Source organism: Copadichromis virginalis, linkage group LG18, assembly GCF_057382275.1.
Source record: "Copadichromis virginalis isolate Kocher_CV1m ecotype Utaka linkage group LG18, C_Virginalis_male_GT1.1, whole genome shotgun sequence".
Classification (NCBI taxonomy): Eukaryota; Metazoa; Chordata; class Actinopteri; order Cichliformes; family Cichlidae; genus Copadichromis; species Copadichromis virginalis.
The window spans coordinates 4669538-4688463 of NC_140635.1; the positions used below are offsets into that span (position 1 = coordinate 4669538).

At 40.9% G+C, this 18926-nt stretch overlaps 2 protein-coding genes across 2 annotated transcripts; both read left to right on the plus strand.

Annotated features, from left to right (window-relative positions):
* Positions 1-2678: 2678 nt before the first annotated feature.
* LOC146687013 (tripartite motif-containing protein 16-like) lies at positions 2679-5917 on the plus strand. Its single transcript, XM_085437954.1, has one exon. The coding sequence runs from the start codon at positions 3363-3365 to the stop codon at positions 5031-5033; it is 1671 nt and encodes a 556-aa protein (XP_085294080.1). The 5' UTR covers positions 2679-3362; the 3' UTR covers positions 5034-5917.
* A 68-nt stretch (positions 5918-5985) lies between these two features.
* On the plus strand, positions 5986-10285 carry LOC146687014 (uncharacterized). Its single transcript, XM_085437987.1, has 3 exons — positions 5986-6786; positions 7817-8078; positions 8779-10285. The coding sequence occupies exons 2-3, from the start codon at positions 7829-7831 to the stop codon at positions 9705-9707; spliced, it is 1179 nt and encodes a 392-aa protein (XP_085294113.1). The 5' UTR covers positions 5986-6786; positions 7817-7828; the 3' UTR covers positions 9708-10285.
* Positions 10286-18926: the final 8641 nt, after the last annotated feature.

Below are 18926 nucleotides of genomic sequence, written 5' to 3' on the forward strand. Positions count from 1 at the left end.
AGACATGGTGCTTACTGAGGAATGTTCCCCTCATGTTTGGAGATTTGGTAACCTCTACTGACCAACATCGGGGCCTACTACTTTTATTACTACAGATAGTTAACATTGTATTTTCTCCTATGTTATCTCAAGGTATGTGTGTATATTTAAAACATTTGATTGTGGAACACCACAAACTGTTCAAGATGTTGTATCCCCAGAAAAAACTTTTACCAAAGCACCATTTTCTTATCCATTATCCTCGCTGCATCCAAAAAATAGGGCCTGTACTTCATAGTTGGTGCATGCGCTATGAAGGTAAGCACAATTTTTTCAAGAAACTGCTCAAATCATTCAAAAATATCACCAAAACGCTGGCCAAAAAAACACCAGAATTATATGGCATACATTTGGCAATCTTCAACAACCTTTAGTCGGTTAGACATTGGTCCAGGAAAAATGGTGTCTTTAGATATGGTAAAAGGAGGTTCTGGAATTGCAATAGCAATGCAACTGCCCAATAGAGTTCAAGTTATGAAAGTGAACTGGGCTAAACAGAATGGTATTGTTTACCGCCCGCATTTGGTTATTTGTGGCAAAGTAGTGTCTGAAATGCCTGTGTTTTACCAGATTGAGTCAGTTCTGATAATACATGAGAAACTGGTACTTCTCATTTTGCCATTATGTACAGTAGCCTTTCAAGAACATTTCCATGCTTATGAGTTGACCAGGACAAAGCAAGATTTAGTTGTCTTTCATGTTGACAGCCTGCATTATCCCAGGCCTTTTGACATACAATTGTCGTATGGAGTGAATGACAACTGTCATTACTTACTGTCATTTGTAAGAGTTTGTTATGCTAATAAATGCTGTTACTGTAACCTGTATGTTTGTAGTTATTTTCATAATATAGGATAGATCACAGCCATTTAGAAATATAGCATCATATGATAAATATGAAAAAATAATGAAAATGAAATATTATTACACATTAGAGTGAACTTGGACTAAAAATAACTCTATAAAGTGAAATCATATTACTCTAAACAGTGTGAATAACCCTCAGTGTTAAATATTTTTACACATTTTGTTGTTAATTTTGACACTAAACTGAGTAGAATTAACACTAAAAAGTTAACACTGGCCATAGAGTAAATTTTACCCTAATTTTGAGTGGGACCAAATGTTATCTGAAACAGAGTTAAAATCAACTCTCTAAGTGTAAAATTGACAGTTTTTTACTGTGTGGCCTCATATCAAATGTGAAGGCAGACTGAGTCTACGTTTGACGTTTGTTTATATCTAATCTTCCTTTTCAAACATTTAAACAGCAGCGAGTCTGCAGCTGAGGGAACACAAACTCAAATTGTCGGAACAGGTTTGCTCGTTTCTTGGATTCATTTGGTGATTTATTAAATGTATAACTGTTATTCTAATCTGCTGCTGGGTCTCTTACACTTTTCTTTATGCTGTATATTTTCACGTCTCTGGAATAGTTGGCAGTTAGTCAGCTGGGAAACTCTGCATATCGTGGATATGCTGACCTCGCTCCGTGGTGTACAGGGCCGTTTACCCTCATGATTAATATTCACAATAAAAATATTAGCCGAACATCATGAAGTCTGTATGTGTTTCATAGTGTCGAACAACCTTTGTACAGTTAAAGCCAGCAGTTACTACATGACAGAAACACCAACGTTATCTCTTTTATGCGTTTATACACAGGTCACGCTGATTACTGAACAAAAACCCAAAGATCAGATGTTAAACAGATTTATTTGCTCTCTCTCCTCCTTAAACATGTTTTTAATGTTAGTTATAATTCAGAATTGGCGACTGAAACACGTAGGACACATAAGAACATCAGGAAATAAAACACCGATAAATATAACCTCAGTAAAAGAAGTCAGCGGGGGTTACTACAGCTGTGTACCGGGGCCTGCGCTTTGTCGGTGGGATTGCTTGCGAGGCGAGCGGGTCTATCCCACGCTTTGCCGTGAGACTGGGCAGACGTCTCCGAAATCATCGAAGCACTTTTGCAAAGAGGCTGTATCTTGACAAACCGACCAGACACATGAAGATTAAACCACTACATTCTCGGCTAAAAAAATATTAAAACGGTATTTGGTGACACACAAACAGGGTTTTTCAAAGTTCAGTTCTGTTAGCTTCCACATGCCGGTTGTTGTGTGCTAGAAACAATGGCCACCAGGCCTAAGCAATGGTTTTGACTTGATCAGCGTTAACCCCGCCCCCTGAGTTTGATGGGTGAGGCTGACAGATAAAATTATTTCAAGATGAGAGCCAGGCGCCAGGACTGCCAAAATGAAATAACTAAATATAGCATTAAATAATTAATTAAATGTGTCAATAATTAATTAATTAAATGTGTGTTGGCCCTGCGACAGACTGGCGACCTGTCCAGGGTGTACCCCGCCTCTCGCCCTATGACAGCTGGGATAGGCTCCAGCGCCCCCCGCGACCCTGAAAAGGATAAGCGGAAGCGAATGGATGGATGGAATAATTAATTAAAATGTGAAATACATAAATAATTAATTAAACGTGTCAATAATTAATTAATTACATGTGTCATAACTATTTATTTAATTAATTAATTCCAATTTTAATTAATTATTGCCACATTTAATTCATTATTTAATGGTGTATTTAATTAATTCATTATGGCAGTCCTGGCGCTCCATAGGCACCAGCGCCAGAGGTGAGGTTGAATACAAAGACTGTCCTCTGGACACCGTATAACATGCCCGATCCCAAGGCCCTATATGTATGTGTTATGAGAGTGTGAGTAATGTGGATGTCTAGGTTGTGGAATAAAATCAGTCTGCTGATAAAACAGTGAGCACAGTGAGAAGATCTTCACTGAGCTGATCCATCTCATCTCATAAAATTGAGGCACAGGTGACCAGGAGGGGACAGAGGGGGAACGACCTTTTATTGCTTTTTTCTACAACAATTTCTTAGTTCAGCTGCAGTATTTGATATCCTGTAATGACTAAAATGATAATTTAAACTAATTTACATAAAAAGATTGTCTTTTAAATGTTAAGTTTATTTAACAACTTTAAAGGCTGAGCAGTGCTATTTTTAAATGAAAAACTCACAGGCTCACATGTTCCAGGATTGAATTAGTGTCTGATAACCCTCCCTCTTCCTGCTCTCTAACTCAGCACCTCCTCTCTGTCCACATGTTCCCTTGTTCCCTCCCCTTCTGATCTGCAGTTTGAAGATGGGTGCAACCAACATGTGGTGACGTATAAGAGCTGACAGATCCCATTCGCTACAGAAACCTATGTTGTTTAGATCAGAGCAGTTTCAGTTCTGAGGAAGTGAAACTCACACAGTCACTGACACTGTTGGGTGAAATGGCGCAGAAAAGTGTTCAGCTGGACCGAGAAACCTTCTCTTGTTCGATCTGTTTGGATCTACTGAAGAATCCGGTGGCTCTTCCCTGTGGACACAGCTACTGCATGAAGTGTATTGAAAGCTTCTGGGATGAAGAGGAAAAGAAGAAAATCTACAGCTGCCCTCAGTGCCGGAGGACTTTCACAGCGAGGCCTGTCCTGGAGAAAAACACCATGTTAGCAGTTTTAGTGGAGCAGCTGAAGAAGACTGGACTCCAAGCTGCTCCTGCTGATCACTGCTATGCTGGACCTGAAGATGTGGCCTGTGATGTCTGCACTGGAAGAAAAATGAAAGCCTTCAAGTCCTGTTTAGTCTGTCTGGCATCTTACTGTGAGAAACACCTTCAGCCTCATTATGATTCACCTACATTCAAGAAACACAAGCTGGTGGAGCCCTCCAAGAAGCTCCAGGAGAAGATCTGCTCTCGTCATGATGAGGTGATGAAGATGTTCTGCCGTACTGATCAGCAGAGTATCTGTTATCTCTGCTCTGTGGATGAACATAAAGGCCACGACACAGTCTCAGCTGCAGCAGAAAGGACTGAGAGGCAGAGAGAGCTGGAGGTGAGTCGACAAAACATCCAGCAGAGAATCCAGGACAGAGAGAAAGATGTGAAGCTGCTTCAACAGGAGGTGGAGGCCATCAATCAGTCTGCTGATCAAACAGTGGAGCACAGTGAGAAGATCTTCACTGAGCTGATCCATCTCATCCAGAAAAGAAGCTCTGATGTGAAGCAGCAGATCAGATCCCAGCAGGAAACTGAAGTGAGTCGAGTCAAAGAGCTTCAGAAGAAGCTGGAGCAGGAGATCACTGAGCTGAAGAGGAAAGATGCTGAGCTGAAGCAGCTCTCACACACAGAGGATCACATCCAGTTTCTACACAACTACCCCTCACTGTCAGCACTCAGTGAGTCTACAGACTCATCCAGCATCAATATCCGTCCTCTGAGCTACTTTGAGGATGTGACAGCAGCTGTGTCAGAGGTCAGAGATAAACTACAGGACATTCTGAGAGAGGAATGGACAAACATCTCACTGACAGTCACTGAAGTGGATGTTTTACTGTCACAACCAGAGCCAAAGACCAGAGCTGGATTCTTAAAATATTCATGTGAAATCACACTGGATCCAAACACAGTAAACACACAGCTGTTATTATCAGAGGGGAACAGAAAAGCAACATTTATGGAACAACAACAGTCTTATTCTGATCATCCAGACAGATTCACTAACAGGCGTCAGGTCCTGAGTAGAGAGAGTCTGACTGGACGTTGTTACTGGGAGGTGGAGTGGAGAGGGGAAGGAGTTTATGTAGCAGTCGCATACAAGAATATCAGCAGAAAAGGAGGTGAATGTAGATTTGGACATAATGACAAATCTTGGTCATTAGATTGTAACAACAACAGATATATATTTTGGTACAACAACATCAAAACTCCTGTCTCAGGTCCTCGTTCCTCCAGAGTAGGAGTGTACCTGGATCACAGAGCAGGTATTTTGTCCTTCTACAGCGTCTCTGAAACCATGACTCTCCTCCACAGAGTCCAGACCACATTCACTCAGCCGCTCTATGCTGGACTCTGGTTTTACTATGATTATGGAGCCACTGCTGAGTTGATTAAAGTGAAATAGACTGAAGTCTTTCATATTGTTGTAAGTTTAAATCTGTATTTTAGTTCCCTTTTAGTTTCTCTCCATCATTATTGTGGTATTTATGTGCTGCACATAAATCAGATGTCAGTCAAACATTATGGGCAGTACCTCGACATCTTCAACATGTTGTCTTGATGTTTTTACGTTTTATAGGTGGAGCTCTTTCCTGTGTCTGTTCAGCCATGGAGACTATCAATGCTTATGGATATTTTTATTTGAAAAATTTCTCCACATGACAACATAAACTTCTCTATCTTCTAAATGTTTACTGAATATTTTTCTTAGGTATTTGTATGTTGTTGTTTCTCTTCACTGATCTTAACAGAGAAGTCTACAGACCTTCCTTTATCACACAGATTTTATTCTCATTTGTACATTTATAAAGAAAACAATTAATTACAGAGCAATAAGAAATTTTAAGAAAGTGCACTATATCATAATTTATAGTAAAGTGTATTAAAGCATCGTTAGTTAGTCACTTATTTAGTTTGGAGCTGTATCATCTGACACTGTAGAAACATTTCCTCCAGCTTCAGCACAGAATGTTAAAAACAGAACTATTAATGAGAACAAACAGTAGGAACACAGTATCAGCAAACATCATGGCTTAAAATGGAGAGTAAAAATCTAAAAAGAAATAAACAAATTAGTAAAAAGGATTTCCTGTTGACATGTTATTGGTCCTATCTTGTCTGCAGCACCTCCAGGATGCTTCTTATATGTTTCTGGTTATTTTTGCACCAATTTTAGTTTTTGTCAGTAGGAAGTTCAAGTTCAACTCAGTGTGTTTGTTTGTTTTTTTCAAACTGATGCCTGACCTTGAACACCAAACATCTGTCAATAAAGCAATGATATAAAATGCTTATATTAGTACTGAAAAACTGCATATCCACTTTACAAATATAAATAATGATATAAATCCACAGCTGAACTGGAGGAGCAGCTGATCTAGTTCACTCATGTGTTTCTGGACTAAGAGTTGGAGCAAATACCTTATGATTCAGTGATGTTTGTTTTTGTTAAATATTTTGTAGATCCAAGAGTGAGTTTGACTCATGATGATGATGTTCCGAATTAAACAAAGTTGGTCACAAATTCTTCAAAGCTGTTTATTAAGAATATATTCACTTGGACTCATGAGACAGGCTTGTGATCCAAGGGAGCCATCAACTGGACAATTACTGACATGACAACAAAAAAGCTAAGTACAGAGGGGGGAACAGAGGTGAAAATACTTGCTTTAAAGGATTGTAATGTTTCCTTTTAAAATAAGTCTCTAAGGTCAGACAAAGGGACAGAAACTCATAGCTTTCTACCAGCCCAATGACAAAACTATAAGTTGTTTTTTAACATCTACTTTTTCATCTATTTGGCAGTCACAGTGAAAAGTATAAACATTGGCACGCTTTGTCTTGTGATTCTGCTGTTCGTAAAAAATGACCATGCGCAAAGTACCAGACTTTAAGGCTTTGACTTGATGCCAATGGCCTGAGGAGGACAGTATTACCCTTGGACATGTGTAGTCTGCCGTCTACTCAATAGAAGAAGAAGAAGCGCGGAAATGGCACAACTGTCTTCAGTTTCTGGGAGAGTTTAACAATGAGAGACTGATGATGCAGAAGAAATCTCCGTGGTTAAAAACATTAAAAACAGTCGTCCAGGATGATGAGATCCGCCACTGGCTCAGACTGCTGTATATCAGCCGGAGACCCGAGATGAAGTCACGCAGCAGGTATGTAAAACTGTGATGTTCTCAATGAACTAACACAGGAACGATCTGAGCTCAGTCTGTAAGCTAACAGGCTAAAATCAGAGAGCAGCTAATCAAACAAGTGCGTCCGTTTTTTTTAAAGGTCAACTTTTAACAATAGACTTTCATGAGACACATCAAAACCAAACAGGGAGGGAAAGCTTCGGTTTTCTGCACTGTGCCACAGTTCGCTGTCTGCTTCGGTTCACGACGCCTCACTCCGGGGCTACAGACAGTTCTCTGCCGCCTGTGGTGCTCCTCACCTCCGTCTGCACCCACAGACTTCCCGAGGTGGAGGCAGGCCGGCAGGGACTTTGAGAGATGGGCTTTACTTTTAAAAATACCCCTTAATCAGGGTCTAACTCACTAAAAGATGGCCACATGTCTCTCTCCAACTTAATCTCTTTCTTTTAAGTAATTGTTTTTCATTGAAATGAAATTAATTGTTCAATAAAATGATTACATTTATAATTGAATTAAAGTTAAATGAATCAAGGTGATTTTGACTTTGCTAGTTAACAGGAAGAGAAACAAACTTACACAGGATAAAATGAAATTTGGAGCCAGCAGAAAAAGTCAGATCACAGACAAACAGAAACATTCCTCTTTGGCTAAAATAAAATGCAGATTATTGCTCATCTGCAGTTTTAATCATGGTGAATAATTTATGATTCAGCCAAGTAAGATTCTTCTGTGTGGAGGTTTTTCCCCTGTCAAAAGGCATTGACCATTACCTTCATCTAAACATGGAATTTAAGTCATGTAGTTGCCGTTGTTTGTTTTTAAAGAGGTCATAATATTTTTGTGATGGTAGAAATTTATCTTCAAAGTAATAGTTATAAAGTGAATTAATAAGACTTTCCAACAAAGAGAGGGAGTCACATGGTGCTTCTGAAACATTTGTACAAACCTCTCTCACATATGTGAGCAACATGCTCACAGTGTACAGCCCTGCTGACTGAGGCTGCACCTTTACCTGTCTAATCTTTTTCTTTTTACTTTGTTCCTCAAGTCCCACATCAACATGAAGTGTAAGGAGGAGGAAGATCTGGCTGGCCAGCAGGTCTGGAAGCAGGAGAGGAACTTCAATCTGGACCAGGAGGACACAGATCCCCCACAGATCAAAGAGGAACAGGAGGAACTCTGCATCAGTCAAGAGGGAGAACAGCTTGTAGTGAAACACGAGGATGAAGGCGTCGTCGTCTGGAGCGGGGAAGAGCGGCTCAGACAGCTGCGTAACATCTGGAAACCTGAGAAAGATTTACAGACCAGCGGTAAAACTGTAATCGCTTTTCTGAAGTGTTAACATTAATATTAAACCTACAGTTTGTATCAGTCAGATCTATTTAATGTGTATTCGTGAAAACATGACGGAGTTTTAAATGGACTGGTTCTTATATAGCGCTTTTCTATTCAATCTTGAGCACTCAAAGCGCTTTACAAAACTTGTGCATTCACCCACTCACTCCCATTCGCACAAGCACATTTTTCTTAGTGCTTTCTACCAACATTCAGACACACATTCCACAGATCAAAGAGCAACTTGAGGCAACTTGGAGTTAGTATCTTGCCCAAGGATATTTGAAATGCAGACTAGGTGAAGCCGGGAATCGAACCGATCAGTAGATGATCTGCTCTACCGCCTGAGCTACAGCCACCCCCAATAGTGAAGATTATTTTGAAAAATATCAAGATGTAGATCAGTTTCGAGATCAACTCCAAAATAGATCATCAGTCAGTCAGTAATAAGTGAGTTCTTTTTTGTTTGAAAGGTTTTTTTTACTCTTAATGTTGCTGAAAAATGTCAGAACTCAAGTTCTCATTTGCATCAGAGTGCACAAATAACTTCATTTTTACACACTTTTAATTTCACCTGCAAATGTGAGCAACATGCCCTCATTACAGACTTTAACTAAAACTTTATCTTCTCAGAAGTGTTTTTCTATAATTACATTTTTTTTATTGTTCGTTTAGACCTCCACCAGCAAACTGCCTGTAAGGAGGAGGAGTTTGTCGCCAATCAGCAGGAGAGGAACTCAAGTCTGGACCAGGAGGACCCAGATCCTCCACAGATTAAAGAGGAACAGGAGGAACTCTGCACCAGTCAGGAGCTGGAGGAGATTGTACTGAAGCAGGAGATCAATAGTTTTATGGTGACTTCTAGTTTTGAGGAAAGTGACCTCAGTGAATCAGAACCAAACGATGACCAGCTCCTTGCTCTTAACTTTCCTGAACCAGAGCTTGAGGAACAGGAAGAAAACCAGCATGTGGACTCGGGATCAACTAGAAATGCGGAGCTGAAGAAAAGGAGACGTCACAAAAACCGAACAGATAAGTCTCGGAGTGAAACTGATACAAGTAAAAAATCTGTAAGCTGTGACACTTGTGGAAAAACTTTTCAGTGTAAATCCAACCTGACGAGACACATGAGAGTTCACACAAGTGAGAAGCCACATTCTTGTAGCACCTGTGGGAAAAGATTCATTTGGAAATCAGGATTGGAAACTCACGTAAGGATCCACACAGGCGAGAAGCCATATTTTTGCATCACCTGTGGGAAAAGATTTGGTAAGAAATCCGGATTTGAAAGTCACGTGAGAATCCACACAGGCGAGAAGCCGTATTTCTGTAGCACATGTGGGAAAAGATTTGGTAAGAAATCAGGACTAGAAACTCATTTGAGAATCCACACCGGTGAGAAAGCGTATTCTTGCAACGTCTGTAGGAAAGAGTTTAGAGACTTGTCGACTATGAAAAGTCACAGAAGGATCCACACAGGTGAGAAACCATATATTTGTAGCTCCTGTGGGGAAAGATTCAGTTGGAAATCAGGACTGAATTTTCATCTAAGGATCCACCTGAGTGACAAACCAAATCACTGCAGCACCCGAGGTAGAAAATGACCTCATGCTCCAAGTCACGGTACATTTCCTGTCCACAGCAGTGAAGGGCACTCTATGTTGTTTGTTCCAGCCCTGACTTTATGTTTCTCTAAGTTTGATATTTTTTTTATTGGTCTTTAAAGGTGACACAAATATTTATTGAACATGGATGCTCTTTTAATATTTACCACAGAAACTTGTATTTCTTCTTCAGTATAGAAGAAAACAAACATGAAAATGAGTTTTTCATCACTTGTTCCTTGTAACAACCATGATGTGATTCCTTTTTATCAGCCAATAAATAAGTTTTGATACACAGGACTGAAGATTTAAAAAAGTTCAAGACAAGTATACAATTTTTATTTAAATATGTTTTCTTTGTGATTTATGTTAATGAAGGTTATACTTCAGTATGGCTTTGACCTGGTTGTCCTGGTTCTTCTTAGCAACATGTTGCAAGATTTGATTAAAAATGTTTGTGACTTATTTTGTGTATTGTGTAATCCCTGCTAAATAAAAGCAGTTAAATGTGCTATATTGGCTCATGATAAGTGTTTATATCATTTTGCCTAAATGCAAGTAAACTCAATGTTTGCCAACTCTGTGTGTGCAGTTTGCTTCATAAGTACAGTAACAGAACTTGAACTACATGGAGCCTATTTTGATTACATCATTACAGATGTAGATATTATTCATAGTTCATATTTCACAGTGTGCTGCAATCTTCTCCACAGACCTGCATTGCTCTCTGTTCAGACCCGTCATCTTCAAGATGTCCACTAGATGTCGTCAGAGTTCCCCCACTTTCCTCATCTATTGTGTTGCCATTACGTGAGCCTGCTCAAAACCTACAGTCCTTTACATATGGGTTCATTCAGGGTCATGTTTAGTGGGCAGGTTTAGTGCGATGAAGGAAACTCGTTTTCTTTAACTTTACCTCTCAGTAAGTAACTGGAGTAACAGACTCACTGATTCCTCCCCTCCTGCTGGACATGAACCAGCTGACTGACACTTGTTTTCATTTTCTCATTCATAAAGTTGCTACCAGTTCAATTCATTTATATTTATATATAGTGCCAAAAAACAACAGTTGCCTCAAGGTGCTTTATATTGTAAGGTAAAGAATGTAAAAACCTCCACAATTGAACAAGCTGAAAAGAGCAAATGCTTGGCAGCAGTGGCAGAAACAGGCTGTCTGTCGTAATCACTGTAAAACACTAATCACTGGTCAGTCATTTGTTGTGTTGCAATCGGTTACACTGAGGGAAAAACTTTCACAACTGGATCTCGGAGATAATGTGAATATTTGTGAAAATATGTGAAGATGAGGCTGAAATAACTCTGAGACTCTAAAACATGATGAAATGCTTACATATTGAAATGTGTGTAGTAACATGACCTACAGCTTGTTTAAGAACTCGTGATTTTTTCCCCTGTTGGCATAAGGTGAAATCCTGCATAAAGGAGGTGACCTTTGCTCCCTGACGTGATAAACATGACCCAAATCATTCACGTTGGTGCCAAATAATGTTTTGTTAAAGTTTAACAAGCTTTCCCAGCCTGAAACTGCCAGACAAACAAATCACCTGTTGGAGATGCTGGTTTAGCTCCCTGGGTAAAGTGGGTGACCCAGATGCTAAAGCCCAGCTATGACTCCTGCCTGAGGACTTTTAGTCTTGGTTTGCATCCAACTTTTCTGCCACAATAGTTCAATTTTCTTAATAAAAAACCAAATTACAACAAGTTACCTCGAGGCAGTTTATATTGAAGGCACTTTATTTGAAGGTAAAGATCCGACAATAATACAGAGAAACAACAGGTAGAAGCAATGGAAGATTGAAAATAACGGTTGTCATTACTTTTCATTCAGTCATAAGATACAGAAACACCATCTGTTGTGTGTAAAGATGAACAGTAGGGGTAGGGTGATTTTCACCAGATCAAAGCCATGGATTCACAATTATGGTTTGGTGCTGTTGAGTACCTGGATAGAAAATGCACATGTGGAATGGTAGAAAGTGTTCAGCATGCTTTGATGATCTGCTTCAAGTATGCTGGGGTGAGCATTACAGACTGCTTCTTAAATTTAATAACCAAATTGCATCAATGGGGAACTATAAATTCTACATTTGGATTTCTGATTATTATTTCTGGCTGATTTTCATTAGATCGACCTGAGTAGGGCAGCGACAGATGTGTGCGGTCCAGAAGTAGAAGAAGAAGAAAGAGGAGAGCAGAAATGATGACATTCTAGGCTCGCTTTTCACCTTTGATGTACTCTTAGCAGGAAGACTTTGGTTTGGTGATGTGTTAGAGATAATTTAGTGGTTGAAGCTACTGTGGACTGACCAGATCTGCCATCAGCTCAGAGTGCTGGATATCACCGCAAACCTGAGACAAAGTCATACAGAACAGGTGTGTAAAACTGTGATGGTGTCAGTGAAATAACACTGACTCATGCAGGACTCTGATAAAAACTCAGCTTGTGGGCTAACAGACTAAAATCAAAGAATGCTTTGATTTTAGTTTGTTAATTTGATTTTAGTCTGAAAAAAGGACAAGTGACGGACAAGGTAAGCGACTCATGTTGTAACTGACGTCAGACGCCGGAGATTGTTGGCGGAAAATTAAAGCAAATGGTAGTTTAGATTTGAACAAATTCATTTAAGCTTCAGTAGGGGAGACCGGGGATAGTTGTAACATTTTTGACATTTCTGTCTGTAAATTGGAGCTCTTTTAAGGTAGTGGATTCAAAATGTAATGCAAAGTATTTACATGTCTCTGCTATTAAATAGTGCAGCTATTTTCTCTGCAGCACAATTACTCATTGCATGGTATGGTCTCAAACACGAAGAGTGAAATGTTACAATTAACCCCCTAGTCTGGGTTAGTTGTAACATATCCTGGGGTGAAATGTAACACAATGAAATAAGGGTACTAACAAAACATTAACATGTAATCTTTGTTTATTCAACACATGAATGCACTTAGAGCCATTTATGTAATTATGTGTGTGTGTGACAGAATGCAGAAATCCAGCTTTTGAACATATTCCAACCCCCCAAAAAAGACAAATTATGGAATTTTCTGCAACTGAATATTTCATTAATTTTGGTTGGTCTTCCTTGAGTTTGGCCTCATTGGCTCAGTGGGCATTATAACCGACAACTCTTGCACCAATTTTGAACATAACAATGAAGCTGAAAAAATGTAGTTGTTCACCAGCATCGCAATTCCATTACTTTTTATCATGGCTTACCTTGGTGTGGTTTGCAAAGTGCTTCAGAAAGATGAGGAAATCTGTTTCTTGCACCCATCCTGATTTATTTCCACTACCAGTACTTCCTACTGGTCCATCTCTGACACAGTGGTCTGCATAATGTATGTGTGGGAACACAAACAGTGGAGGAATTGTGTTGCCAATGGCATTAACCGCATATACAAAAGCGACCAGTGAACCTCTCTCTGCTGATGTCGTTGCCCCAACTTGTTTAATATAAGTTAAAGTAAAAGTGTGGTAAGTTGTAACATCTGCATTATTGTTACAACTAACCCAGACTGTTGCTGTTACAACTGACCCAGACTCCTATAGCCATGAACTAGCTAACATTACAGCCAACGGCTAAAACATTAGCACTAAAGACTTACACAGAATATATCCCCATAGACATACAAATAACATAATTTAAGTTTGATGAGTTTAACTGCAAAGCAGATAATGCTATTAGAAATTGAAATAAAGTAGAAAAACTTACTTTTTGGCATACAAATTACTTTTTTTGATGTTAAATTGTCTGTGTTTGACAAAATGTGCTGATTTTTCACATGTGATAGCAGAACTGAATTGGGCATGCACAGGATGAGTCACATCATTTGAAACTTAGCCTTGATTGGAGAAATTGGAAGTGTTACAACTGACCCACGTTACAACTATCCCCGGTCTCCCCCTATTACCAAATACACTTATCAATTGTCTTATAACTAACAATATTTGTCTAAATAATCTCCAACACCCTGGAGAACAACGGGGAGAGTTTAGAGACTCTCCAAGATTATATTGATCAGTGCTTTCAGGATCTCGTGATGAAGAAGGCCCAGTGTGCAGCTTCCCCGGCCAAAGCTGAGACGCCGTCGTCGAAAAGACAACGCCCGGCAGATTCCCCCGGCTCAACATCGCCAGCCGGCAAAGATATTGCCGACATACTGGAGTCAATCGACAAGCGATTGTCCAGTTTCGACGCAAGGCTGTCCTTGGTGGAGATTCTTCACCGAGAATTTAAATGCTTGCGAGAATCCCTGGAGTACAGCCAGCAGCAGGTGGAAACGCTTGCTGCTGAAAATGCCACGCTAAGTGAGTCGGTGAAATGTCTCACAGAAAATGTTACCCAGCTCAATAGAGAAAATAAAAAAATAAAAGAAACAGTTATTGATCTACAAGCTCGTAGCATGCGTGATAATCTGGTATTTTCTGGTATTCCAGAAGCCGCTGGAGAGGACGCGGAGACCACGGTAAAAAGCTTCATCAAAATCCACTTGAAGCTGCCGGAGGACACTGTGAAGAACATCGTCTTCGATCGGGTACATCGCCTCGGCCCCATTCGGGCTACGGCCGGGAGACCACGTCCTATCGTGGCCAAATTCGGCCACTTCAAACAAAAACAACATGTGAAAAGCCGCGGCAGGGAATTAAAAGGAACGGACTTCAGCGTGAACGACCAGTTCCCCAAAGAGATCTTGGAACGACGCAGGGTCCTCTTCCCAATCCGACGCGGCTTCATCCAGAAGGGCTCCCGCGCTGTCATCGCTGTGGACCGGCTGTACGTGGACGGACAGCTCCACCGCGACCCCAACATCACTCCGTGGCTGTATTAACCTCACACCAGATAAGAATCAGCTACACCATTTCCCTATCCACTCACACTAACTTGCATTAACATCTGTTTAACTTACCAGTATCAAATCGCATCTTAAAGTGTGATTTCATAGCAGAATTAACACCGTCACTCTCCGTCAGTGATTTAATTGGAATGTTTACGTTTTGTTTGTTTTTTTTTCTTCTCGTTTTTTTTCTCTCTCTCTTTTCCCCCTCTTGCTTTTATGCTGCTCACCCCTGTCCTTGGTTTCTTTCTTTATTCCTTTCACTGCCTCGATCACCTGCTTCGACACTCATCCACAAACATCCTTTATTTCGACACATACACACCATGCGCTCAACGGCAGCACATTTACTTCAGTCAGACAGCGCACACAGTCGTTTAGGATACACACACTTAAGCCAAGCCTACTCATATTAGTAACTATGCATACACATAGTCAGACTCAGGGAGCATCTCGCCACACATTTTTTCTCTCTCTCCTTTTTATTTATGAACAAGTGACGTATTCTCTCCACCTGTCTAAGCGACGCACACAGCATACATCCCTATACACAAACATCTATGGGTACACTGAGGTTCATTACATGGAATATAAATGGAGCTGGCTCCAGAGAAAAGAGGTTAAAAATATTTAACCAACTCAAAAAACTACAGGCAGATGTTGTCCTTTTACAAGAGACCCACAGACCTCTTAGAGGTTCGAACGAACTTAAAACACCTGAGTTTCCTAATATGTTCTCAGCTTGTTATAATTCTAGACAAAGGGGAGTAGCAATTTTAATACATAAAAATATTAATTTCACAGTACTCGATACAGTTATAGATCCAGAGGGCAGATTCTTAATCATTAAACTATCTATACTTGATAAAAAGCTATGTATTGCAAGTGTATATGGTCCAAATGTTGATGATCCCTCATTCTTTCACGGTTTTTTCAGTGCACTCTCTGAACACTTAGATGGCACACTTGTTCTTGGAGGCGACCTCAACCTTGGACTAAATGAAGACATGGATAGGCTCAATACAGCGGGAACTCAGCGTAATTGGCAGTCCACAAATATAATCAAACAGTATATGAGCGACTTTGGTCTTTGCGATGCATGGCGCTCCCTTCACCCCACCAGTAAGGAATATACTTTTTTCTCACATGTCCATCACTCCTACTCTCATCTGGATTATTTTTTGGTCAGCAGCTCACTGCTGAGTGACATTTCAGACACTGAGATTCACCCTATAGCTGTCAGCGATCATGCTCCTGTATCTTTAAAACTAATGCACAAGAATAATACTACGCCAAGTAAAAACTGGAGATTTAATACATCACTACTTAAAGATGAAGACTTTATTAAATATTTTAAAAAAGAGTGGACTTCATATTTAGACTATAATGACACTCCCGAAACATCAGCTTCTGTTCTATGGGAAGCAGGGAAAGCTGTGATGAGAGGTAAAATAATTTCTTTCTCATCACATAAAAAGAAAAAAGAAAACAAAAATATTCAGGAATTAGAAAAAAAACATCAAATCACTAGAAGAAGCCTACGCGTCCCACCAAGATCAGGAAACATTGAACAAAATACGCAAAACAAAACTAGAATTAAATGAGATAATTGATAAAAAAAACAAAATTCTTAGTACAAAGACTACGCCTACAAAATTATGAACATGGTAATAAATCCGGTCAATTTCTAGCAAACCAGCTAAAAATAAATAAAGAAAAAACAACTATATGTGCTGTTCAAGATTCATCTGGGAACACAATATATGAACCGATACAAATAAACAACATTTTCAGGGATTTCTATAACACGTTGTATTCACCACAAATAAACCCATCTAAAAAAGAAATTGATCAGTTTTTGGACAACATAACTCTTCCAAAATTATTAGACACTCAAGCATACACACAAAAGATCAAGAGCACTGGGATTACAACCAAAACCGTGAGAACATGGCCGCAGGATGCTATTCCGATGCTTCAGGACTGTTTCCACTGCACAGACTGGGATGTATTCAAGGTGCAGGACACTGACAATCATGTCGCATTGGACAGTTACACCTCCACTGTCTTGGACTACATCTGTTTCTGTGTGGACAATGTAACAACTTGGAAACGATTCCGTGTGTTCCCTAATAATCCACCCTGGATGACACACGGAGTTCAACAACTTATTCGAACAAGGAACAACGCTTTCAAATCCGGGGACCAGGAGGCATACAGTGCTGCCAGGGCCAACCTGAGAAGAGGCATCAAGACTGCCAAGCAGCAGCACAGGAGGCGTATCGAGGCCAGGTTTGAGAACAACACAAACCCAAGGCAGGTCTGGGAGGGCATCAGGGCTATCACGGACTACAAAAGAAGAACACCATCACCCTCAGCCGACAGTTCTACTCTGGCTGAGGATCTAAATCTCTTTTATGCCCGTTTTGACAGGGAGAACACCGACCCTGTCCTGTCCCCTCTCCCCTCAACCGACCCTGCTCCGGTCCTGAGCACTCATGAGCTGAGGCGTGTGTTCCGGAGCATTAACACCAGGAAGGCGGCCGGGCCGGATGGAGTGCTGGGCCGGGTGCTAAAAGACTGTGCTGCGGACCTGGCGGACGTCTTCACCTCTATATATAACACCTCGTTGTCCTGTTCACTGGTACCATCCTGTTTCAAAGCAGCAACCATCGTTCCCATCCCAAAACAGTCAAATGTCACATGTCTGAACGATTTCAGACCTGTGGCACTCACCCCCATTCCCGCCAAATGCCTGGAGAGACTGGTCATTAAACACATCAGAGCTGCTTTTCCACCATCCCTGGACTCGCACCAGTTTGCATACAGGGAGAACCGGTCAACCGAGGATGCGATCGCCACAGTGCTGCACACATTACTGAAGCACTTGGAACACAGGAACACCTATGCACGGCTCCTCTTTGTAGACTACAGCTCGGCTTTTAATACCATCCGGCCATACAAACTCCGTCCCAAACTCCACCAACTGGGACTTAACTCCTCTCTGTGCAACTGGATTGTGGACTTCCTCACTAACCGTAGACAGAGTGTCAGAGTGGGTAAGAACACCTCTTCCACCCTTGTGGTCAACACCGGTGCCCCTCAGGGGTGTGTTCTGAGCCCTCTGCTATACACTCTCTTCACCCATGACTGTATTTCCTCCTGCGCGTCCAATCTCATTGTTAAGTTTGCAGATGACACTACAGTGCTCGGACTTATATCCAACAATGATGAGACAAACTATAGGACAGAGGTGCAACAACTAGAGTCATGGTGCCACGACAATAACTTGGTCTTAAACACCAAAAAGACCAAGGAGATCATTGTAGATTTCCGGAAGAGGGGTCATAACAACCATCTGCCTCTCTTCATTGGCAGTGAGGCGGTGGAGAGGGTGAGCAGTTTTAAATTCTTGGGGGTAACTGTGACCGAGGACCTGTCCTGGGGCAACCATATCACCTCAGTTGTACGGAAGGCCCAACAGCGCCTCTACTACCTGAGGAGACTGCGGAGCGCACACATTCCCAGATCTCTGATGTTGAACTTCTACAACTGTGCCATCAGCAGCGTTCTGACGTATGGATTTCTAGTGTGGTTCCCCAGCTGCACCAAGGCCGATCAGCAAGCACTCCAGCGGGTGGTGAAAGAAGCTGGCAGAATTATTGGAACAAGTCTGCCAGAGATCAGTAATATCTTCCCCACTCGCTGTCTGAGGAGGGTGCACACTATCCTGCGGGACCAACATCACCCTGCGCGCCACCTTTTCCATCTGCTGCCCTCAGGGAGAAGGTACAGGTCTATACAGGCCAGAACATCCAGACTGGCCAACAGCCTGTATCCACAGGCTGTGAGGCTCCTGAACTCTCTGCCCCCCTCTCACGGACAATAACCATATCCAACTTCTTAATAGCAATGAACTGGTCTGCATTGGTGCATCATATCTTTATTCTCTTCCCCCTCCTGCCCCCCCCCCCCCTCTTTCTTAAATAGATAACTATCATATCTGATATCATATCTCACAGTACAATAATATTGAATGGGTTGCATTGTTGTATTTTGTCATGTTTCTCAGGTCTTTGTCTGAATTTCTACGAACATTATTGCTAAGGATTGTCTTATTGCATTGGAGTCACACTGGGTTAAATATGTACACTTGGGTTTTAAGGGGTATTTATTATTTTCTTCTTTTTTTTGGGTTGTATGGAAGCCCCAAACGCAATTTCATTGTTCTTGACAATGACAATAAATAAATAAATACTAAATACTAATGGCACTGGATTCACCACTGACACCAGGTGAACTCCAGGAAGCCCTGATAAGTATGCCCAATAATAAGGCTCCAGGTCCAGACGGCTTTCCTGC